Source organism: Lissotriton helveticus, chromosome 5_1 (genome assembly GCF_964261635.1).
Source record: "Lissotriton helveticus chromosome 5_1, aLisHel1.1, whole genome shotgun sequence".
NCBI classification, from domain to species: Eukaryota; Metazoa; Chordata; class Amphibia; order Caudata; family Salamandridae; genus Lissotriton; species Lissotriton helveticus.
In genome coordinates, this window is record NC_136065.1 from 268,831,577 (window position 1) to 268,856,830 (window position 25,254).

At 47.1% G+C, this 25,254-nt stretch overlaps 1 protein-coding gene across 3 annotated transcripts in view; it reads right to left on the reverse strand.

The window, feature by feature from the left end:
• The window catches only part of RGS3 (regulator of G protein signaling 3), a 945,383-nt gene that overhangs the window by 598,130 nt on the left and 321,999 nt on the right, over window positions 1–25,254 (reverse strand). For all 3 annotated transcript variants that reach the window (XM_078642175.1, XM_078642174.1, XM_078642173.1), the window contains 2 exons: window positions 11,401–11,495; window positions 7,105–7,173 (listed from right to left, as the gene is read on the reverse strand). In XM_078642175.1, coding sequence (XP_078498301.1) covers window positions 7,105–7,173; window positions 11,401–11,495 — 164 coding nt within the window. The remainder of the gene's footprint in view (window positions 1–7,104; window positions 7,174–11,400; window positions 11,496–25,254) is intronic.

The following is a 25,254-nucleotide window of genomic DNA, read 5'->3' on the forward strand; positions in this document are numbered from 1 at the left end:
GGTCCTGGGAGCTGATCTCAGGCCAAAGGGGAGCACTGCGTACTGATAATGAAGAGCCCCTACTTGAAATCTGAGAAACTTGCGATGTTTTCTGGATACTGGGACATGAAAGTAAGCATCTTTCAGATCTATGGAACACATGCAATCCCCCTGGTGTAATTGAGGAAAAATCTGATGAAGAGCCAGCATTCGAAACCTCTCCTTCCGAATGAATTTGTTCAAACGCCTCAAGTCCAGAATGGGTCTGAACTCCGTAACTGGACCTTTTTTCTTTACAAGAAAAAACCGAGAGTACAGGCCCTGACCTCTCTGTTGAAAAGGCACTGGTTCTATGGCATTCTTCATCAGAAGGACATCCGCTTCCTGTTGTAAGCGCATTAAGTTCCACTGTACCATTTTCAGAGGACGCATGACAGGAGGTGGCTTCTTGAATTTCAAAAGGTACCCGCTCTGAATGACATTGAGTACCCATTTGTCCTTTGTGATCTGTTTCCACTCTTCCAGATAACACACAATACTTCCTCCCACCGGAGCGGCACACGGTTGTGGAGGAAGCTTCCATTCATTGTTTTTGAGGCTGCTTGGTAGCTGATGATTGCTGCCTATTTCCGCTGCCTCTGCCTCGTCCAGGTCGCCTCTGCTGGAATTGTGATCTCTGTTGACTCTGGCCTTGATTTTGCGAGGACCAATTCGTCTGTTGGCCCCTCTGCTGAAAAGATCTTTTGTCATAGGGACGAAAATTACCTCTACGCTTAAACTCCTTCTTCTTTTCAAGACCAACGGCCTTAAGAGTGTCTAACTCCACTTTCATTTTAGACATCTCGTCATCGGCGTGAGACCCAAACAGAGTCGAACCATTAAAAGGTAGATTTACCATCTTTCTCTGAGCCTCAGGTTTTAGACCCGTAAGGCGAAGCCAAGCCGTACGTCTAGCACAAACACCATGTGCATAACCATGAGCTGACAGATCCGCCGCATCAGCAGCCGCACTAATGCTTTGATTAGCCACCAATCCTCCTTCTTCCACTATTTCCAGGAAGTCTTTCTGATCCTCCTTAGGGAGCTTTTCTGCAAAACGAGAAACTGAGTCCCACAGCAGACGATCATAGCGGCCCAATAAGGCTGACGCACTGGCCACTCTCATGACCGAACCTGAGGTGTTGCACATTCGTCTCCCCAAGGAATCCATACTCTTACTATCCTTCTCTGGAGGAGCAGAAGAGGTAGATGTTGCCGAATGTGCTTTTCTGACTGCCGCCACAATAAGAGAGTCTGGAGGTGGGTCAGAACGCAAAAACAAAGGATCTTCCTCTGGAGCCTTGTACTTCTTTGCAATCCTAGAAGGTCCTGAACCCACTGTGGCCGGAGTTAAGAAAGTTTTCATCGCTGGTTCTATCAATCCGGGCACTAACGGCAGAAGAGGCCTACCAGTCGTCTTGTGATGTAGGGTTTCAAAGATGACTGACGTTGCTATTTGAGGAACTGCCATCTTGATCTTGAACTTATTCGCCCCACGACATAACACATCATTAAATGTGCCCAAATCATCCACTGGAGACACTCTGGACGGAGGAGTAGATGATATTGTGGGAGAATAGTCTCTATATGAAGATCTTGTAGAAGACAAAGATGACTTAGAAGACGGAGAAGGAGTTCTACGCCTCTCTTGAGGAGTTGCAGATCGCTGCCTCCTTCGCTCCCTTGAACGAGATTTTCGTCCTTCTACAGCCTTAGGAGACGGAGCAGGAGTCCTACGCTTCTCTTGCGGAGTCGCAGATCGCTGCCTCCTTCGCTCCCTTGATCGAGATCTCGAACGTGATCTTCTTTGCAGCTCCGTTCGAGGAACCGGAGCTCTGTCACCCAATAATGGACGCATCTTCCAATGCCGAAGACTTTCCAGCCATCTCGGTGACAAGTTGATAGGCCTACCCACACGCTCAGGTGAAGCTTCAGGTGACACCTGCACAATATTCAGGTCTGCTGAAGACTTGGAAGCTCCGGAGGCAACACTCTGCTCAGATACCACTGAACCAGATGGAGTCCGCTGCCTGGGCACCAATTGCCTATCATCTGCCTGGCCTGAGGTAGAGCCCGACTGAGCCACCATAGAAGAATCCTGATGCACTGTCTCTTGTCCCACCGCATCTTCTTGTTGATCCTGCGGTGAAGAAACCCCTCTAGGCTCAGGACTTATGTCTGACCTCGACAAAGACCTAAGTGAGGTCCGAGAGGCTGATCGTGACAGTCTCAACGCCGACCTGTGCACAGGTGGGGGAGACCTAGACATTCCATGCCTCGAGCCCGAAGCATGCTTCGACGCCGATCTACGTCGCGATGGAGACTTTGACCTCCTCTTCTTAGACTTCGACGTCGAATCCTTCGACGCTGATCTTCCTCTCGACGTCGATCTCTTCCTCGACGACGACTGAATCTCCTTCGACGTCGACAATTTACTCTTCGACGTCGACACTTTACTCTTCGACGTCGATCTATGATCCTTCGACGTCGACCCATGATCCTTCGACGTCGAACGCATCTTCTCCTTCGACGTCGAGCGTTGAACCCCCGACATCGTCCTTACTGCAATCGACACCAGATGTCTCGACGTCGATAAAGATCTCGACGGCGAAGGTCGAGATGCTGTATACTGCCTCACCGGCGAAGTCCTCGACGTCGACGGCGTCTTCGACGTCGACGGAGCCCTCTTCGACGCCGACAATGCTGACGGCGATCTGGATCTCGACGTCGAACGCCTCTTTTTCTCAGGAAAACCTTCCTGAAGTCGATTTTTCTTCGTTTTACCTTCTGGAGACGCTGATCTTCGACGTTTAGGCTGAGAAGGTGGCTTAGAAGTCGATAAGAAAACCTTAGAACTCTTCTCACCACGATTCTCTCTCTCCAGAAGGCCCAGAAGCCTCATTTTCTCTCTTTCTTTTAAAGTCCGACTAGAAAGGTTGAGGCAATGATAACAATCTTCCACCTTATGAGTATCAGGAAGACACACCACACAAACAGAGTGTGGATCAGTTTTTGCCATTTTCTTCCCACAGGAAGGACATTTATAAAATAAAGGTGGCATACTGACTAAAAAATTCACAACAGTTTAGTCAGAAAAAAGGTAATAAACACCACCAAAGTACTATTTGTCAAAAAATGTCAAGAAAAAACCCAACTTCTGACAGAAAATATTACAAATGAGCAGAGCTCAAGTTCCAGGTTCCTCACAGAACAAGCCGGAAAAAAGAACTGACCTAACTGTCACCTGTGGTGCATGATGGGAACAGAGTTCTCCTAGAGGCCTTAAAGGCAAAGTGTGCAGATTCTCTGGGGCCTTAAAGGCAGGGTGCCAGTCTGATTTTCTGTACACAGACAAATTTTCATATGCAGCCTTTTTTAGGCTAATAGCTGTTTACAACAGGTTCTTTGATGAAAATAAAAGTTTTTCATGGTTATGAAATGCATTTTGGGCTCATGCCTGTTTATTGCATTTATATACAGCATATTTTCATGCTTCAGAACGTGTGTAATTGTGGCTTTATTAGCCTATGTATATATGTTAGGCTGCATATTATGGTTATTATACATGTATATGTGTATAATTAGTTAGTACTATGTACTTTTTTATATATTTTACACATATATATGTATATTGTTATTTGTTCCGGGTTCCCGCTCATGGGCGGAGATAATTCAGTGCTTATGACTATTAATGAGTATCCCCTGGAAGAGAACTAATCCCTTCTTGTTCATTCAGGAACGTTTCTAGTGACCTCTGAGTTAGCTGGCCCACACAAGTAATTAAGTTTAATGTACTCGATAGAGACATACTGACATCAGTCCTATGTCAAAACTATAGTGTATATTATTTCAATGCACAGAGCCTTTCTGGGATAAAGGAACTACATTACAATCCATGCTGCCTCAGAGAAGAGATTTAGAAACTATTTTCTCCAACACTGCCAGAAAATTCCGGATAAAGTTATCAGAAGTACTGGAAAGCAAGAACCAAGGACTGCAGCGTTTGACTGTAGAGGGTTATTGTTAGAGCGCCCAATGTGCTTTCGGTTTTAGGTATTTGACCTTTAGGTTTACTTGCAGAGAAGAATTTCGAAAAAGGCACATCAGAAGAATGTCCAACCTGTGAGCTGGCAGGATACATGAGGAATAGAGAGTACGTGCCCTGCCATCGCCGGTATGGTCCCAAGAGAAAGGACAGCAGATTTTGACCCCGTATAATGTCTAAAACCACCATGTCTATGTGGAAACGTGCTGCTACCTCACAGATGCTGCACACGGTGTCGTTGAGGGGGTGGTGGGGGAGGGGGACAGTGCCTCAACTAGTATTCAAGACAGTACTAATAAACTATAATCGCCACCTAAACCACAGAGGACTTGACTTCAAGGGTGTCAAACATCAGTTGAAGATTTGCATGGTAGAGAGTTGTCCCATGAGAAACCAGGTTTGCAGTAGAATTTGATGACAAACAGCACATACAGCGCCCAGATGCCTGGTAGACACCTATTAAGCTTCCTTTCACCCAGTCGGGCATCAAACCTGTTAGTATGTGTTTGATGCCCAACAGCACATGCAAGCTGTCAGATGCTCGGTTATTTTCATCACATATACACATTAGCCATGTCAGAACATTTGAAGGGAGGTGGCATGGAGTAGAAATCTTGGGATGCAGACAGCGAGGGACCAAGCAGGAGTGAGAGGCAGGACATTAGTGGACTCTGGAGAACTAAAGAGCTGGGGCTTTATGAGATTTAAGTGATGGGAATGGAAAGTAAAGTATGCTATAGCAATAAAAGCAGTGAAAGGAGAGCAGGAAAACTAAGTGGAGTGAGTCACAATGGCAGTGGGACATCAAGGATGGTACAGACATTAATTGATGTGGAGGGCAGACTGGCTGAAAGGAAGCTTCAAGGGTCTACCATTGACAACTCTGCATCCAATGAGTGCTCATGCAAGTGTCTGTGACATTTTTATAATGGACGCACGGCTAAACAGATCGCTTCCATCAGGGGACTTCAACCTTTTCTGTAATAAGAGCATCTTATTTTTAATGAAAATCATCCTGAACTACAGTATTCGTTTTGGGATAGTGATAGCATCAGGGCAAGTTTATATTTGTGCCTACTATATACGAGTTCACGAGCTATTACCACCTCAGTTCATCGAGCAAGGTTGCCAGAAATAGCATTAAAAAGTTTTTCATTGTGCAATCACTCTACATGGTAATGCATAACCACCACAGCTACAGTCCCCTTGGTACCAAGGTAAAAATATAGCAATAAGTATCCCCAGTGCTGAATGACTGAGTTGTCAAATTTCAGCTTTAACTATATTTTGGAAATGCAACTATTTTTCTCAAAACATCAGGTATTTTCATTTAAAAAAATGCTTTTCATTTTTGGTATACATATATTAATTCAATCAAGCAAAGTTTATGATTTAATTAGCTGGGCTGCATACATATAGGTATCTGGAGATCTTCCAGTAGCTCACAAGCTTCTCGTTGGAGAAGGCTACCTTACATACAGCCCGTGGCAAGCTGCTGCTAGCTCTAGGAGTGACAAGGAACTTTGTGCATCCTCCAGCCAAAACAGAAGGTTTACTGTAAGCACTCTCTCCTGAAAGCAATACATCCGAGCGGCTTCCGTGTACATCTGAAAAACACAGCCAAAGAGGCATCATAAAGCGGACCTAAAACGTAGTGAGCACCGCTACGCCTGTCACACAACAATAATCGACTACAATGGTAACGGTCAAGCAAAGGAATCGACCAGAATGGTAAAGAGTTAGCACAGGCTCTACACCACTATCCAGGTTTCAAGCTGTACACCACCTATCCAATCTGATGGCACCAGGGCAATCATCAGGAACCTGAAATTAATTCTCGTGGACACTAGCAATCAGTGGAGTCAAGCAGGGTACGAGTTTACACATTACATGTACTATACAGTATCCTACTTGGGCCTTGCCTTGGCGGAGTCTCGTGGCAAATGGAATGGTGTGTGTGTAGAATGTCCCCTTCCCTAGTTTCCCCAGTATCTTCTGGAAGGGTCAGAGAAGCCCCAAAGGCTGAGCTGAAACCACCAATAGCTCCTGGTGGGTTTAGTGTTACTAAAGCACTTAAACATTACATGTGACCTCTGACTATATGAACAAACTTTGTGAACTATCTTTCCCAAAATGAATTGACTGGTGACTGTGTAGACTGGACCCCTATGTTAATTCTCAACAGAAAGTTCATTTAAACTATAGAGCTTCCGGCACAGCATTCACAAATGACAGCCTGATAATGAAGTTTTACCATGAAAGGCTATTCCCCTAAATATTTAAATACAGCAGCCTTAATGTTTGACAGCTCACAAATGACCTGTAACACAGCAGTAGATGGTTCCCTAAGGCACGCTGGAAGAAATCCTACCACTTTGGTCTGCTGCCACTCTGCCAGTAGTGTAACTGATCAGCTGATCCCAAAGCCAGCCATCAGCTTTGATACCGGGTCTTGTATGCTGATTGCGCTTGAGTGAGTTAAAATGTGCAAAGCTGCAGCCCACATTGACACACAAGTCCTCGGGCAGGGCAGGGACAACAGTTTTGGGGAAATTAAAAAGGCACTCATGCCTCTGATGTACTCCTACTCTTCATCCCAGTCCAAGTGCCCACGTCCTGTTTTCATTGCCTGAGGATACTGTTTGTCCCAACTCATCCTTGGATAGCACCATTTCCTGCAGCTTCTGCCATACTCTAGCACCACTCTAGGCCCACAAGGAGGAAAGCAGCATGCTCTCTCTAGCTTTACTTCTCCAGGGCCCCGCATGGACCTTGGGTGGCTGCACCACCACTCTGCCCATAAGCAGGGCCAGGAGTAGGTGGTTGTTGTGTGCGTAAGCTTATGGGAGGGGATTAATGGCAATTTACACCCTGGCACAGCATTTCCATCGCACCTGCTTGAAAGTTCACAAGTTGACACTGCTCTTCAATTCTGTCAAACTCAATGAAATGATATCACCAAATTCACAATAAACCCTTCACATTTAGAAACATGTTCAATCAAAGAGGAAGCAAGAACATTTAACTGGAGAGGACATTACCTTGTGTGCCGCTCTCGGTTCCAGACTGTAATCAGAAGTCGTTTTTGTTCATCTCCATCTTCATACGGACTACAAAACCAACACAAAGTCGCATTTGAACCCGTTTTACACATTCAAAAATGCTGTAACAATGTTTCCAGCTAATTAAGCTAACCTCTGAAGCACACACTCTTTGGATACAGGATTTTTTGTTTAAATGAAAAACGCAGGCACCTGGTAGGGTGAATTTTAATAGGGCAGGCAATTACCACAAAAGGACCCTGTCCCTGCTAAAGGTGACTGAATAAAAAGACATGTTTAGATGCCGGAGACACTTCTACACTACTCCAACTGCAGAGATCGAGGCCTCAGGGTATCCAGGATCTACTGAGGACACATCTTGTACAAATGGACGAAACTGAGGCCACTGAGCAAGGCTGCAACCTCTCTGATAATGAGATTACCTCCTCTTCCTTGTAGAGCCAGATCACAGTGGTCCTAATGCACCTTACCAGGCTGTGACGCTTTCCTACTCTTCATTGATAATGCGCCAAGACCTCAGTTACCCTGGGGAGCCAAGATGCATGCTGGTTATATACACGTATGAGGGTGAGTACTACCGAAGGTTAAGGTGGATGCACTGCTGGAATACAGTTAAAATTAATGTAATAATCTAGATGAGTTGCGTATACCCCCAGCATTACTATGCGACTGTGCATGACTGGCGGCAATTGTATGTTTGTCATTTTACCTTTTGACTGTGTTCTTTTGAAAAGAAATTAAAACAAAAATAATTGTATAGCATTTGATACTTTCCCAATACAACATAATTAAATTTTACTTGTAAACTTTTCAGCGTGATTGCAAATACCCAATTAATTACGTTGTGAAAAGAAGCACTTTTCACTTCCTAAAAAACACAATGCATAGTTAGTTCAAGAGACTCGGTACTGCCAATTCTTCAAAGTTGTTCACAAAAGCACTTTAATAAAAGTGGCCAGTTTTGGCAATTTACAACCAATGGGTGCAAGTTGTCAACCGTCTTTTTGGAACCTGCCTTTCACTTAGCAAAGTTTCAGATGTACTAATAGATTACATCACAGGGTTACAAAAAGTCCTGCCGAGACCCATGCGATTGGCTTCAAAAACAGGGATAAGGCCTGATTAAGACAGAAGGTCATTTCAGCATTCCCATTCACAAATGACACTTTTTTTTAAATGTATTTATTTATTTATTTGTATTTGAAAGAGGCACGTGTCTGTACAAGGCACCGACGTACCCCTTGAAACATGTTTCCCGTTTGAGAAGACCCAGGGGGAGCAGACTGTGGTCGTGTGGGCAAGATCTGCTCCCCCCCTGAGCCCCCTCCCCCCCCGACATGATTCACAAAGGGAAGCTGTCCCACAGAGACAGCATCTCATTTTTGGCGAACAAGACACCACGCTAACTCGAGTGCTGGGAACCAAAATTCATTGTTTCCAACCACAGACCAGTGTCATATTTTATTGCAAATGACCATTAGTAGGAGAGACCCTTTTCACACCTTCTCCTAAATGCAATTTAGAATTAATCCAGAAACTCCTTTGCAAGTAAGAAAGGCTTTTACAAATTGCAAACGGAATTTTTCACAATACATAGGTAATAAATCGATGCAAACCCTGTGATTTTGGGCTTTGCAATCACATGCATCAAGCCCTTAGTCTATGGAGAGGATAAAAGTGCGCAAGATTAAATATTTGCATCAAATGTGCAACTGACAGTTCTAGTGCAATATGCAGGTGTTACTAGTGTGAGGAAGAGAAAGGAGCAGAGGAATTCAGCAGTACGGAGAAATATATAGAACTGTCCACTGATGGAGACTTTGAAAGGCTGGTAGGCATGGGGTAGAGTCAATAACACAGCATGCTTATATTTGATGAAATATTGCCATCAGAGTCCATGTTCAATAGCAGCAATCAATATAGAACTTATTTCCATAGCAAAATACAGACTCCATTATAATGGTCTCTCCACTCTCAAATGACATAACATGAGTATTTGTAGAGCGCACGTTCACCCCGAACAGGGTATCTTGGCGCTGGACAACAGATGTTTAATGTTACCCTACTTAATGATACTCGTTTTATCGACCTCAGATGGATGAAAGGCTGAGTGAACCCGGCGGGATTTGAACCTGTGACCATGAGGTCGAACACAGGCCCCTGCAGTGGACGCATTGATCCAGCAAGCCACCAGACCCGGCATATGAAACATAATTTGGGTTAGTAAGAAAGCACACAGCATTTTCGTGGTGACCTTGGTATTCACCAGTCCTTGATCTTACTATTAAAGTACACAACAATCTTCCATGTACCACTCTTTACAGAAAACCCACTGAAAGAAGCACTTTGCTTCAATACTGCAGTCATCACCTGAGAGATCTGAAAGATGCCAATACCCATGAAATAGAAGGAACTGTAAGCTGAAAGGCAACTTCTTTATAGAGACTCTAATTCTATGCAACCAACACATTGCCAGAGATTATCCTTACAGACTTGTGACCCAATCTATGAAAAGATTAGGGTGCTCCCCTCCAAAGAGGAAATCCCTCAGAGTGAGAAGAAATTGCACAGAGTAACTGCATGCCAACATGTTATCTCCATTCTAATAGGGCGGTAAAGATTATCCACAAGCATTGTTGGATGCGTAGAACATGCAACCTTTCACTGGAGAAACCCAGCTCTGGTTTCAGCATGTTAGCAACCTAAGGGACCACTTAGTTTGTGCCAGTAAGATCAACAACCATGATCCTTTTACCACAAGTGGAGTGGTCTACGCCTCTGCAGTCTGCGTCACTCCACTCTGTGCCACTGTGCTCTATGCTACTGCACCCTACCCTGCCCACTCCACTTCATTCTACTCTGAAACAATCTACTCTACCCCGCTCCACACCACACTGCTCCACTGCCCTCTATGATGCGCCACTCTACTCTAAACTAAACTAATGCACCCTATGCTAACTACTCTACACCACTGCACTACCATCTACACTAAGCCACTGCACACTACGCCACTATTCTACTCTGCGCCCACTCTACTCTGCCATGTCACTGCACTCTATGCCACTCTACACCATTGCACTCGGTCACTCCGCTCTACATCATTCTGTTCTACTCTGCACCACTGTACTCTACGCCACTGCTCTCTGCACCACTCTATCCGACACCACTCTACTTTCAGCCACTCTACTCAATGCCCCTCTAATCTATTCTGCACCACTGCACTCCACACCATTACATTCTACACCACTGCACTCTACCCTGCACCACTACATTCTACTCTGAAACACTCTACTCAATGCTACTACACTCTGCGCCACACTACTCCCTCTATGCCACTGCACTCTACGCTGCACCACTCTACTGTAAACCATTGCACTCTACATCAATGCACTCAACACCACGTTACTCAAAACCAATGCACTCTACACCACCCTGCTCTACTCTGCATTACTGTACTCTACTCCATCGCACTCTATACCACTGCATTCTACGCCATTCTACACTACACCTCTGCTCTCTACTGTGCATTACTCCATTCTACTCTACAGCACCCCATGCCACTTCGCTCTACTCTGAAACAATCCACTCTACTTTGAACCACTGACTGCTTTGGGACCACTGCCTGCTCTCAAAAAATATTTTGCAACCATTAAAAACGGTCGTACATCTGGCCCCAAGGGTCAAAGTTAACCTAAAATACAGAACTTTCAGAAGGAGAATGAGCCAACAGGCACTGGAAGGTTTCTTATGCAGCGGAGGAACCGCCAGGCATGAAACAGACTCAGTAAACATCCTAAGAGTCTATCTATGTGAGGTTTACCTGTCCATGTTTTAAAAGGTTGGACTCTGAGGTACCATCCAATGCCACCCACCATAACATGGATCATTTGTCATCTATAGCCCCCTCTCTAAAAGGAATGCATATTCCTGCTGCTCGCTCAAATTTAATAAAAGTGAATTCTTGGCAGTGCGTAATACATTTTCTTGAGTTTTTAACTTAAAACACTGTGGTGTCTTAGTTAAATCGCAACATAAGTCAAAACATTTAAATTCAATTATGAGCACCTCTCTATGAAAGTCACTGGAGAAAGCAAATGTCACATATTGAATACAGAAATAGACAAAGGCGGCCAGAACAATGAAGCGATGGAAGGCGACAGCGATCTTTGCCTGGGACAGGCCAGGTCAATACTGGAGGTCTCCTCCGCTGAGAATAAATGTCTTATTTGCACCAATTAACAAAACCGGCACGTGCACACAAGCCTCGGTACTCACAAGAGGAAGCACTCGTGAAAAACTGGGGTTTTGCTGTCGTGAACCGTCTTGGTCTTCTGCCTGCAGCGCCGGTCTGTCTCGGGAACCAGGGACATCTTGGGAGAGAAAACAGAAAGAATGTAGAACTGTTCCCATCACATTTCTCGAGCAGCGGGCACACGGAGTCTGCTTATAAAACCGATCATCCCTTCCAATCACCGCGCGCGCTCAGCCTGATCCCTCCGCACCATGTAATTCCTTTATAAAGAACACTGCCGTTATGATAATTCTGGAGTGCCTCTTGAGTTCTATTAAAATGCATCAATTTAATCAACGACGCACCACAGGCACTCGAATGGACAAATCATTTTTTTAAAGTCATGTGAATCATAATAAACCAGAAAAAGTAAGATTTTCACCACAAGCACTATTTTCATTCCCACTCAAAGGAAATGAAACCTGAAGCGCTCACCCATGAGGATAAAAGCTGCACAGAGTAGAGTGTGTGGGTAGAAGGAGGCGGCCTTTGGGTTAGAGCCTACCAGGGAAGTGTTTTCATGTGGAGTCTGATGACCACCGAGGTGTGGGAAGCAGCGCATTAAAGTGTGACTAGTGCTGGTGTGGGAGAGATTAACGTGGAAATTGTAGTAAAGACAAAAATATAGAGGCAGCCACTCAGCACCAGCCTGGCCACATGGGCAGCAGGATGCTCAGGGTGTACACACCCACAAAGAGGGTTGATCGGAGAAGGTGCAGTAATCCAAATGCCAACTCATACCCAGCAGAGATAGTGTTAAATGACTAAAAGGAAGACAAAAGGGCAAGAACGGATATAGGTGCCCTGCTCAATAGCCAATATTTTTTTAGAAGCAAGGATACGTCCGAGAGCTGAACAAACACATCCCATGGCAGAGGAAGGACGGTCTTCTTGGTTGTACAATGGGTTCACTGCGAGCTCAGATCTACTTTTGGTCCACACTTACCCAATTAATTACTGGCAGAGTTGCATTGGCTAAGATGATTATGTTACAGCAACTTCTCTTATTTTTTTTTTACTTTTCCCCCTCGTAATGCAGAAGAAAATCTTTAGAGAACTAGACAGAATAGGATATTTAATCTGAGGACCGAGCAGTAGAGGGATAGCACCCAACAAACTGAAGCTGCCAACTGATAAAAGAAACCTTGGGTGCCCCCGACTAAGAGCCATTATTTATCAGTGGGTCACATTCTGGCTAGCTGGGCATCATCATAGAGCCGAAAATGGATACACTCTGGCACAAATGCATATAGGACGCTTACTTGCTATCATATTTCCGGGTGCGCAAATCTCAGAGGGTCTCCCTCGCCTAGTAGGTACGACTTGAAGGTGCTTAAATGTCGCCTTCATAATGCCTGAGCAGTCCAGCCTCACACCGAAACAATGACACTTAAGGGACTTCTCTGCCAGGCTGGAGCCCTTCCACCCGGTGACTTAGCACGCTGCGAGGAAGTGGTCATCGCAAAAGTCGGTGTCCTTTTCAGTGACTGTGCTTTACACACCTTCTAATGCTTGCAGAAGAGTATGATCTAAGTAGGTCTGGGTCAGTGCGTGTAGGAGAGTAGGGTCTGCTATCCTATGGTCACCCCAAGTTTTGCTTTTTGCTTCACTGGTTTTCGACTTAATGTGGCTGTGGGCCTGCTAATCAGACCCCCAGCCTGCTATTCTCTCTCTAAATTCACAGACATGTACTATAGGTACATAACCAATTTGGTACTGGACACCTTGTCAGCCCCTATCCAGTGCACTATAGGTGCGAAGGGCATAGGTGCATCCAAGGCCTACCAGGGGCTGCAGCATATCTTTTGCCACCCCTGGCTGGTACTTAAATCGACACAACTGGCTGTTCCCACAGCTGGGGCAAGGTGGTGTACTCACCCCTTGCTTAGATGTAGTATACCTATGTCTAAACCTATATCTGGACACATCTATACCTATCAGTCACTCGTATGGCAGGCCTTTACAGTCCTGGAGGCAGAGTTCTTGGTTTGATGTGAGATGGTGCTCTAGCATGAGCTGAGCCTGACTGCAGTGTTGGGACCAATTCCTTAATGCTGTTCCAGTGATACTGCCATACCATATACTCTTAAGTGCATTATAATCCTAGCGGTTATTGTAACTTTGGTTTTAGCTTTATCAAAACATGTCGTGTTTGGTGTCATACACATTGGAATACTATCCCCTCACCAGTCCTGGTGATGAGGATAGCGTTACCCCCTGCTAGAGAGAGAAGGCATGTTACTTTACTAAAATGCGGTTAATCCTAACCAGAGCCCCAGCATCACAAAATGGATGCTGCTGCCACAGACACATGTCTGGCCTCCTGCTGCTGACCGAAACTCGGCAGAGGATGCCTGGACAAAGGGGTTTCCTGTCACAGGGAGGTGTCACACCACCCCAGACAGGAGATAGTGGATTGTAGCAGGGAGGGATGAATGAAACTAGACACTGCCTGGGGCGCACAAGGTGTCCCTGGGCAGATTCCAGTCAAACCGGTTCTGGGGCCATCCAGCTTAGTCCTGGCGCGAAACTGGACAAAGGGAAAGGGGTGTAACCACCCCCTTCCCAGGTCCCACCCATAGGAGGGACCTAGCAGGTAGTCCAGCCACCAGATTTGGAATATAGGTGGGAGCAGTGCCAATGCACATCAGATTATCCTGACTGAAACTTATGAAACGAAACTCTGGACCCTTCGACATCCCACTCCTCGTGGAAGACTGAAGAAGCTCCCTTGTGGTCAAGGAGTGACCACCCTGTGCAAACAGGCACCATCCAGCACTTCGACGTTTGCTTTGTTGCAGTTCCCGCCGGAACTCGAGCGACAGAGATCGACAAGACCCAGCGTGCCTGCCTTCTAACAGCCAGATCCACAGTCCCTGTAGAGCTGAGACCCGTGGAGGCGACCTGAAGCGTGGGAGCGGCCCTCTTGGAGAAACAACGAAGCGCTGACCGTGCAGCATCCGAGGCCCCCCCGAAGCTGTGCATTGGAGTCTGAGAAGCTCCAGCCCTGAGCAGCTTGTGCACCGAAGCTCACCCCTCCACACTCGGCGAGTGCTGCGTGGGGCCCTTTTGCACCTTTCTGCTCGAAGCGTTGGTCCGGTCGCTTGCCTGTTGGCTAGTGGCCCCAGTACCGACGAAACCTTGAATTTACACAGCTAGTCTGGTTGCTCCAGACTGGCACCAGCTCCCCTAAAAAGGAGCACCCGCTCAGACCTTGCTGGTCCGAGTGTTAAGCCATCTTCGAATCCTGCGTGGGTTGCCTTTGCCAAGGCCTGTTGACTCCGATTTTGAAGCCGACACCGCCGACAGCGAGAGCCTTCGTGGGACAGCTCGTGATTCACTCCAGGACATCCCAAGTGCCCCAGAGACCACGTGGCAGCGGAGAGAAGCTACACGACATCGACCTAATTGCACCCGACATTGCCTGGTTCCTTCCTGGTCACTGGCTAGTGACCCAGACTCTGTCCCCTCTGCTTTTAGGTACTCTACAACTTCGATCCACCCTTGGATCGCACCGGACACTTCTCTTCTGGACGCCTGCAGCATCTTTATCTCCAGGCACCCTAGATCTGCGTGACGTAACCCGACACATCTTTGCACCTGTGCACCCGCTTCCTGTGGGTGAGGTAACACTTGAACGCCGATGCTCCTGTAGAGGTTTACACCTCTAGTGTCTAACTCTAAAGTTTTGTCCTTCTAGTCCAGTCGGAAGACTCTTAAACTGTAACTCGATAACTTTTACGCACCATTGACTTTGCATTGGTGCATGCCTGTGCTTTCTGCACTGCACCCGAATCCCGCGGGCTACTCCCGTCCTAACTGTGGTTAGTCCAGTGTAGTCCAAGCGATTCACAAGTCCCTAGGCCTTACCCCCGATTGATTAGTGATTGTTATACCACTTTTTTGATATATGGTTTGAGTGGCCACCGGCCTCATCCAAAACGTGCAACTTGTCTATGTTTAACTGTGCTTTTATTTAAACGCTTGTGCTTCATTGCTCATAAAGAGTAGTGGGGATTATTCTAAGAATAAATACATATATTTTAATAATATATAACTTGTGTGGTGTCCTTTCATTTGATATTACAGGATTGTATATGGTAAAACAGCTCGCTTTACTCGCCCTTTGAAGTTAAGCCTTTAAGGCTGCTTAGTCCATGCTACCCCTAGGATAGCTTGTCTATAAGGTTGACTTACAACCATCACCATAAGGGATTGTTTGGACTGATATAAGGTGCCCCCAGAATTGGAGACATCATACATCAGGCCAACTTCTCACAGTACGCTTGAGTTTTCTATGAGGAATCTCAACGCAGGGACACTCCGTTTGGAGTAACCAGGCACTTTACAAACCACTAACATATCATAACATAACATGAGCTACAAACAGCCATTTTTGTTTGCTTGGCAAGGTCTTAAGTGCAATCAGAGGGGCACCGTACAGCAAGAAAAAACGACATTGCATCTCTTACTGCATTGGCACATTTTTTAATGTTAAATTCATTTTGTATGCAGATAAGCAGCTGATCATTTCTGTAGCGGTAAACAAGGTGCCTACTTTCACTGCCTTTAGTTTCTGTCTATGTGAAGTGGCGTCCTGGGCGAGCAAAAGGTATTTATATTTTAATATAAAACATATATACAATCTGCTCTTTGGGAAACTATCCTCTGCCTGGTCCACTTCTTGGTGGCCCCCAGAGCTGGGAATGGCTCCAGAACATCTCACAGCAAGAAAACTTGACTTCTCCTCGACTTCTGGCTCAACACTGATTTTCATTTTGATAAATCTCTCGAGTCACAGCCTCCTCTTTTAGGGCTCTCAGAACCATAAGGAAAGTTCTTCTGCGGCTCCCATAATCCAGCAGGAAAATAGTACATTGTCTTACAACTTCAAGCTGGACTATGGCAACACTCTGTATCTTGGCCTCACTAAAATCAGAATGCCAACACAGCTAAGGCTTCAGAAGGCGGCTGCCTGTCTGGTAGTTAATCTGACACTGTGTAAACAGACCTCCTTTGAAAAGCCTTCACTGGCTTTCCGTCTGGAAAAGATGTCTGTTTAAAGCTGTAGACCAGTTCTGTTGGACTCAATCACAGTTCTGATTATTTAAAAACTTTGTTCAGAATCTATTCTACATCAAAGCTTCTTAGCTCGTCTAATACCAGACACGACTAGATCCCCAATAACAGGTATTCAACAATTGGGAGCCAACCTTTCTCTTTTCTGGTGGCCAGATTTTGGAACTTCCTCCCTCTGACCTTTGCACTCTCACAGAAGAACAGTTATTCTGAAAAAAGTTAAAAACCTGTCTTTCAGCTCTAATCGTTCTTTTTGGTCTTTTCTCTAGGTACAGCGAGGACGCAACAGCACCAGAATGCCCTTGCTGGTTGTAAGTGCACTCTACAAGTCCCTTTCATTCAGTCATTCATTCAACAGGACAGACCAAGCTCTCATGCAGTATTACAGACACTACAGGCAATGGAATGCCAGGAGGTGTGTCACCAGGCTACCCAGAGTATATTGGCATTTCCTTGGACCCACTTAGGTGAAAAAGAAAGGAAGAGCTGGGGTAGGCCTTTAACAACAAGGAATGGTAATGGAGATGCCCTATTCGCACAAACTATTTTAGAATGTCTACTTCAAATATAAACAATATAATATCCAGCACATTGCTAATTTAACATGGCTAGAAATCAGACAGATTTAACCTCTTGAAAATGCCTATGCTTCAAAAACCTACATGCAGGGTTTAGATCAGGAGTCTCTAACCTTTTCTGTAAAAAGTGTTTCTTATCTTCAATTAAAATCATTCAGAGCTTCTAATATTATTAGTGTTGTAATAGTGACTACTCAAAGAAAATTGGGATTGGCCCACCAACCAAGGGATTGGGTACCAACACGATATAAAAAGAAGGAAGACCCCTTGGACAAATACTACTCCTGGATGCCCTAATCTCATCCGTACTTCATACACACCAGCATCAAATGTCAGAAATTCACATAAGTATACATATCAAAAATTGTTATCAAAAAGAATCTTTGAAAGTACAAATACAGTTTATTAATCAATCAAATCAGCAATAAAAACACAAAGTGATAAAAAATTATTACCTAGACATACATCATATACTGGAAGATCAATACAAGAAATAAAAACATTTAAAACAAGAGAGACAAAAATATGAGGTGCATCAATTCAGAAACATCCTAAATAATTAATCCGATTGGAATCTATACATTGTGTCAGGCTCATATCAACAATGACACCCTAAAAGTTCCTCTTATTTTTTTTTTTTAATAGATAAAAATTAAAATCGAGGGCTGCTTTCTGACATGAGATGCACAAAGAGTTAATGGGCAGGGTGCATTGAGCAAGCAAAGGCGCCACACCTTGGAGAACAGAAAGCAGGAGATGAAGAAGACTCCGATGAGTATTGGTGCAGATGCTAAATCCCAAGGGCAAGAAAAGTAAGTACAGTAAAAAGGGCAAGGAAGGCAATAACAAAAAGCCCAAAATAAGAAACCGTTTAGATTTTGTCGGGAAAAAGTTAAAAAAAAACTGCATTGATTTAAACTCGGATTTGGGTGTGACAGTTTTAAGAGAATGACTCTAAAGAGGAAAGGATGGAAACATCCTCCTCACAATTGCCTTCAGGATTACTGAAATACCCACAACATGAAAGTTAATATTGGTACCCCAATCATGATACACACACACACAGTGAGAAACTGGGTGTCTGTTGCAGTAACACTCCTCCTCCCCCATTTGTTCGCCTGGTTTCTGATGTACTTCGACTGGAAGACCATAGGGTCCCTGCCAACCGTGTCCCTGCCAACCAGGTCCCCTGTGCGAGAAGCTTTTTCCCTAAACTGTACATTTTGTTTCCCAATTGGCACAACTTCAGTACTCTTTAAAAGTCCCTAGTAAATGGTGCCCTTGGTACCTAGGGCATTGGCATTAAAGAGGGACTCCAAGGGTTGCAGCACGAATTGTGCTACCCTTGGGTCAGCTCACCAAGACCATGCACACTGCCATTGCAGATTGAGTGCCTTGGTGCAGACAACACCGAAGAATTGATATGGCACCCATCCCTGAGTGCCATCCCACCAGACACTGTATAAAATATAGATACAAAAACCCTATAGGAAGTCTTATGGCCCTAATGCAGAGTACACTATATCTCAGGTGTGGACATATCTGCATGGTAAGAGGTGGCCTTGCCACCTTTGAAATGCAACCCCATATTCTCCTGATAGAAGGAGCAACCCCCCTTCCTGTGCTCACCCTCTTTCGGCAGAAAGACAGGCCGGAAAACTTCAAAAGAATAGGAGTGCCCCTCCGCCAACTCCATCCCTCAGGTGCTGGAGGTGAGGTGAAGTACATTTTTCAGTGCCCACTATCTTGAGGATGGTGGGACTCCTCTAATCAGGAATATGGCTATGTCCTCCTCACACAACAGGTGGGCAGAATAAAGGGGTGTAGACACCCCAGGTAAGGGTTCCATAGGTCACTACCTGTCACTCTCTTGTAAACGCCCCTAAATTTAAGTATTTAGGTGGCATCCCCAGACCCTCAAAAACAGTATCCACGGACACAAGAAGACTATGATACGAAAAACCCCTTTTGGACCGAGAACTGTAGACCTTGTGGTGGACTTTGGGCGCAAACTCCTGCCTGCCACCACAGAACTCAACAATCTCCAACCTTCAGCTCGTCTCGTCACTGTGTGACCTCGACAACTCCCGAAGAGTCTGTAGCACTTCACTGATCACCAGAGAAACTCCCTTGAGATAGAGGTACTATCTTCCTATAGCTGTAGGCCTTCAAAACAGTGAAGTCCGGTCCAGCGTTGTCCAGCTCCCCGCCGACCGACGTCGGAGTGCCAGCTGAAAGTACACTTGCTCTGGAAGGTCAGCTTGGCCTCTGCACAAAGTCTTGAGGTCACAGAAGCACCGGAGCTGAAAGGCACCAATACTCGGAGTAGCGGACCCTTTGCTGAAAAAGACTACAAGACTGAGTTCAGGCAGACTCCAACTCTACAGCAAGCCAACACCCAACGAGGAACGTCAGGACTCCAGAGACCCACCTCAGCAGTGGCCCAGCAGCTCGAGAATCATCACTCCAAGGTGCCAGCTCCTGATCGAGAGATACTACTTTGCAGGCTATTGCCCAGCTGCACATCTTCACTGCACCCAGCCTGCCTGGTGCATCTTCGACCCAGCTGTGCTCTCGCGGCCCCAGAGCCCTGAGACCTTGAGACCTCTACTGTCCCTTGAGAGCCCTCGTATTTGCCTGCAAGTCCCCCCTTTGCGTTGATTTTCAGGTGGCTCCCTGTCTTCGTAACACGCCAATTACAAATCCTGGAAGCTCCAGAAAAATTGGGCTTGGATTGTGACCTTGGCCCGAACCTTCCGATTCTAAAAGGTGAACCACTAAAGCAACTGTATTGCACTGCTTTTCCAATTGCCTTTTCCTTCCCATCAATCAATCAATCAGGAGGCATTTAAAGCGCGCTATTCACCCGTGAGGGTCTCAAGGCGCTGGGGGGGAGGGTGGTTCAGCTCCGGGTCAGCCGAAAAGCCAGGTCTTGAAGCTCTTCCTGAAGGTGTGCAGAATAGGGGAGCTCTGATGTTGACTGGGAACTCGTTCCAGGCCTTGGCTGCAATGTAGGAGTAGGCTCTTACCCCTGATCTGGTTCATCGGATACGTGGGGTTTCTGCTAGGGCAAGGTCGGCGGAGCGGAGGTTTCCTTTGGGTATGTAGAAAGAGACCCTTTCGTTGAGGTATTTGAGTTTGATGTTGTGGAGGGATTTGTAGGCGTGTAGGATTGTAGATGGGGAGCCAGTGGATGTCTCACAGGTGTGGGGTCATGTGCTCATGCCGTGGAGTGCCAAGTACGAGTCTGGCCACAGTGTTCTGGATGGCCTGGAGTTTGTATAGCAGGGATTTGTTGATTCCAGCGTAGAGGGCGTTTCCGTAGTCCAGCCTGGTAGTATTGAGTGCATGAATCACGGTCATTCTGGCTTCAGGGGGGATCCACTTGAAGGTCCTGCAGAGGATGAGGAGGGAGTTGAAGCAGGTGGAGGCGATGCTGTTGATCTGGTGAGTCATGGTGAAGGAGGAGTCTAGAATGATACCGAGGTTCCGGGCGTGGCCTGTTAGGGTGGGTGGGTTTCCAAGGGCAGAGGGCCACCAGGTGTCCCAAGGGGTGGGGGAGGGAGCAAGGACGAGGACCCCTGTCTTCTCAGAGTTGAGCTTTAGGCAGCTGCTGCTCATCCAGGCTGCAACATCTTTCATTCCTTCCTGGAAGCGGAGTCTGGTGTCTTCGGGGTTCTTCATGAGGGAGAGGATGAGCTGAATATCGTCGGCGTAGGATACTATGCTGAGTCCATGCTGTCCGACGATGGCAGCGAGGGGAGCCTTGTAAATGTTGAAGAGCGTGGAGCTGAGCGATGATCCTTGGGGTACTCTGCAGTTGATCTCTGTTGGTTCGGACAGGAAGGGTGGGAGTCTGATTCTTTGGGTTTTGCCGGCAAGAAAGGAGCAGATCCAGTCGAGGGTGGTTCCCCGTATGCAGGCGTTGTGGAGTCTGGCAGCAAGAGTGCTGTGTGCGACTGTGTCGAAGGCTGCAGAGAGGTCTAGTAGGTTGAGGGCCGCGGTGTGGCCCTGGCCGAGGAGCATGCGGACGTCGTCGGTGGCAGCAAGAAGGACGGTCTCTGTGCTGGGGAAACTGGACTGAGAAGAGTTGAGGATGGAGTTCTCTTCGATGAAGGTGGTCAGCTGGGTGTTTGGCTGAGAAGGGAAGGAAAGAGACGGGACAGTAGTTTTTCAGGTCCATCAGGTCTGCAGAGGCTTCTTGAGGAGGGGCTTGACCTCTGCACGCTTCCAGTCATCGGGGAAAATACCAGATTCTAAGGTGGCGCTGATGGTGGGGCTTAGCTCGGGAGCTATGGTGGCAGTGGCTCTGTTAAAGACGTGCAGCGGGCAGGGGTCCTTGGGGGCTCCTGAGTGGGTGCTCTTCATGGTCGTGGTGATATCTTCAGTGGTGACCGATGTCCAGGTGTTGATGGTGGGCTGGCTGTCATCGCTGGAGGGAAGGGTGGCTTCTGGAGTCTGTTCACTGAAGTTGTCGTAGAGAGCCTTGATTTTTAGGAGGAAGTAAGAGCTGAGCTATTTGCAGAGTTCATGGGAGGGGGTGACATCCATGGCTTCGCTGGGGGGTCTGGTGAACTGCTGGATGATGTTGAAGAGTTCCTTCGATTTGCTGGCGTTGGTGACGATTTTGTTGCAGATGAAAATCCTCTTATGGATCTTATGAGTTGGTGATATTCTGCCATGGTGTTCTTGTAGGTGGTCTGGTCTTCAGTGGTTCTGCTGTTTCTCCTTCATTTTTCGAGATGTCTGCAGGAGCGTCGGGCTTCTAGGAGGTTGGTGGTGAACCAGGCGGCTTTCAGGGGGCGTAATATGTCTGTCATCGTGGCGGAGGAGTGCGAGCTTGTCTGCGCAGCTGGTGATCTAGCCATGTAGTTTCTTGGCTGCACAGTTGGCATCGGTCGTGACGGAGGGGGGTCGTGGATGAGGGTGGACTTGAGGTGCCTTTTCTGTGACCCTGCTCCAGTTTCTTCGTAGCGGACGCGGGGTGGGCTTGGGTGCGGTGGTGGTGTCAAAAGAAAAGTGTACGCAGTGGTGGTGTCAAAAGAAAAGTGTATGCAGTGGTGGTCTGTCCAGAGGGGCTGTGAGGTGTGGCTGAAGCGGGTGTTGGTCCCTCCTGCGAAGATGAGGTGGAGAATGTGTCCGGCCATGTGGGTGGGGGTGGTGATGAGCTGCTTCAGTTCGAGGTTGTCAAGGAGAGCGGTGGAGTCAAGGTCACTGAGGTTGTCGACGTGGAAGTTCAGGTCTCCGATGAGTATGTAGTCCATTGAGGTGATGGCGTGGGTTTCGATGAGGTCAGCAATAGTATGGGTGAAAGACGCTTGAGGCCCTGGGGGTCTGTAGGCGAGGGTGCCGTGAAGTGTGGTTCTGGGGCTGGCCTGGATCTGGAATTGGAGGTTTTGAGTGTTGGAGAGGGAGTCACTCTAGCTGGAGAGGGAGCTCTTGTGTGCGATGGCAAGTCCTCCTCCTGGGCGGTGGGCGCGGTCCTTCCTCTGGATCTTGTATCCATCAGGAATGGCGGTGGGGATGTCGGGGCTGAGGAGTTGGTCCAGGTTTCTGTGACGAAGGCGACGTCTGTCGAGAGGGTGTCGGGGAGGTCCCAGATCTCTACGGCATGTCTGTGCAGGGAGCGCACGTTGAAGAGGATGCACTTCAGGGCTTTGGTGGTGCGGGTGTCCGGCGTGGGTGCGGCGGTCCTAAGGGTGCTGTGGATGGTAAAGGATTGTCAGCAGGAGAACTGGCCGTGGATGGTGTTCGGCGTGGCAGTTGTTGTTCCTTCCGGGGTTGAGTGCGAGGAGGGTAGCGGAGTCGTAGCTGTAGGAGGTCAGAGATCCACGGTCCCTGTCCCTGTTCGGGTTGCAGAAGGGCGCAGACAGGCTTGCCTTCGATGAACCTTCGGCGCGCCCGCTGCACAGCCGCCATTAGAAAGGGAAGGGGGGAGGGAAGCACAGCCTGGAGGCGGAAGCAGGAAACAGGTAGGGGGAGGGGCAGCAGGTGCAGTAGTTGCGGGGAGGGAACTGGTAGAAAAAATAGCAACAATAAGAACTAAGACCAACTGAGGATTACAGAGGCACAAACCACCAAGAACACCTACCAGCTGAGGTGGACGGGTTCAGCGGCAACAGCACTACAGCGGAGCTTCTAGGGAAGAGAGCAGGTCCCTGACCAGGAGGTCAGAGGTCTTGCTCGCACTCCCTTGCAGAGGCCGCCATTAAAAAAGGAAGGGGGAGGGAAGCGCCACCACTCACTAAAGCCTAACAAAAGTTTTGAAACCGCATATGAGAGATATACTGTATTTTTTATATTATAACCAATATAATGTGTTCTCTGGAACGGAATGGAGCCATAATTTAACAAGCATTTGCAATGCAATAGGTCTCGCATTAGGAAATTTTGAGCTATTGGTATTGTAAATGACAAATATTGTATCTATGTGTTGGTTTTGAAAATAGCGAAATTGATAGCTTTGTCATTTACAATGCCAATAGTTTTAACTTTTGAAAACGTGACACCTATAGCATTTGTAATGCAATATGTGTTGTATTTACATGACTTAGATGTATTAATATTACAAAAAACAATGGCTTTTATTTGTTTTGATAATTAATACTTAAATAAAAGTTATTGTAATTTATAATGGCAATAGCTTAACCTTTTGTAAATAACTTTTGGGAAGATTATGTTCAGTGTATTTTATTGTCATGAAAATCCAATAACAGCAGTGAAATATTAACATCTTTTTGTGACAATTGTAATAAAGCTTGAACCATTGAGAGAACATATTAGAACCAGTTGTTGTTGAATGGTTGCACAGAGTGATGCTGTGGCGTTCAGTGGTGCTGAGTGATGCTGTGGCCTTCAGTGGTGCTGAGTGAAGCTGTGGCCTTCAGTGGTGCTGAGTGATGCTGTGGCCTTCAGTGGTGCTGAGGGATGCTGTGGCCTTCAGTGGTGCTGAGGGATGCAGTGGCGTTGAGTGGTGCTGTGGCGTTGAGTGGTGCTGTATGATGCTGTGGCGTTGAGCGGTGCTGTGGCGTTGAGCGGTGCTGTGGCGTTGAGCGGTGCTGTGGCGTCGAGCGGTGCTGTGGCGTCGAGCGGTGCTGTGGCGTCGAGCGGTGCTGTGGCGTCGAGCGGTGCTGTGGCGTCGAGCGGTGCTGTGGCGTCGAGCGGTGCTGTGGCGTCGAGCGGTGCTGTGGCGTCGAGCGGTGCTGTGGCGTCGAGCGGTGCTGTGGCGTCGAGCGGTGCTGTGGCGTCGAGCGGTTCTGTGGCGTCGAGCGGTTCTGTGGCGTCGAGCGGTTCTGTGGCGTCGAGCGGTTCTGTGGCGTCGAGCGGTTCTGTGGCGTCGAGCGGTTCTGTGGCGTCGAGCGGTTCTGTGGCGTCGAGCGGTTCTGTGGCGTCGAGTGGTTCTGTGGCGTCGAGTGGTTCTGTGGCGTCGAGTGGTGCTGTGGCGTCGAGTGGTGCTGTGGCGTCGAGTGGTGCTGTGGCGTCGAGTGGTGCTGTGGCGTCGAGTGGTGCTGTGGCGTCGAGTGGTGCTGTGGCGTCGAGTGGTGCTGTGGCGTCGAGAGGTGCTGTGGCGTCGAGTGGTGCTGTGGCGTCGAGTGGTGCTGTGGCGTCGAGAGGTGCTGTGGCGTCGAGTGGTGCTGAGTGATGCTGTGGTGTTGAGTGATGCTGTGGGAAGGTAATAAGGAGGATAGATAGAGGGTAGGAAAGAGAAAGGAGAGGTGAAAGAAGTGTTGGCGTGGAGATGCAGAATGATGAGGTGAAAGATCACTAAAGGGGTGTTGGACAGATGTAAATATACATTGCTCTAAAACGTTGTGCCGATTGCTTTACTAGGATGGCTTAGCATATGGGCACTTAACCCAAGAGAGGGGCGCTCATTAAAATCACCTATTATAAGTAGGCTGTGGGGTTTTAGGTTTAAACCTATTATAACTGATAAAACCCCACTGATAGAGAAATAGCCCTCACCAGGGAACACATATAAACACTGAAAAAACACATGCACAACCACAAACTAAATGCCATTCAAAGAAAGGATAAAGAGAGTGAGAGTCATTTTTTTCTTCCTGAAGGGGCCAATACAATGTAACTTTGTTATACAAGCTGGCAGTAAGAAAGACTGGGCTGAAATTATTCTGCTTGAGTTTTGATGTTTAGGGATGCCACTAAAATATTATTTTTTCT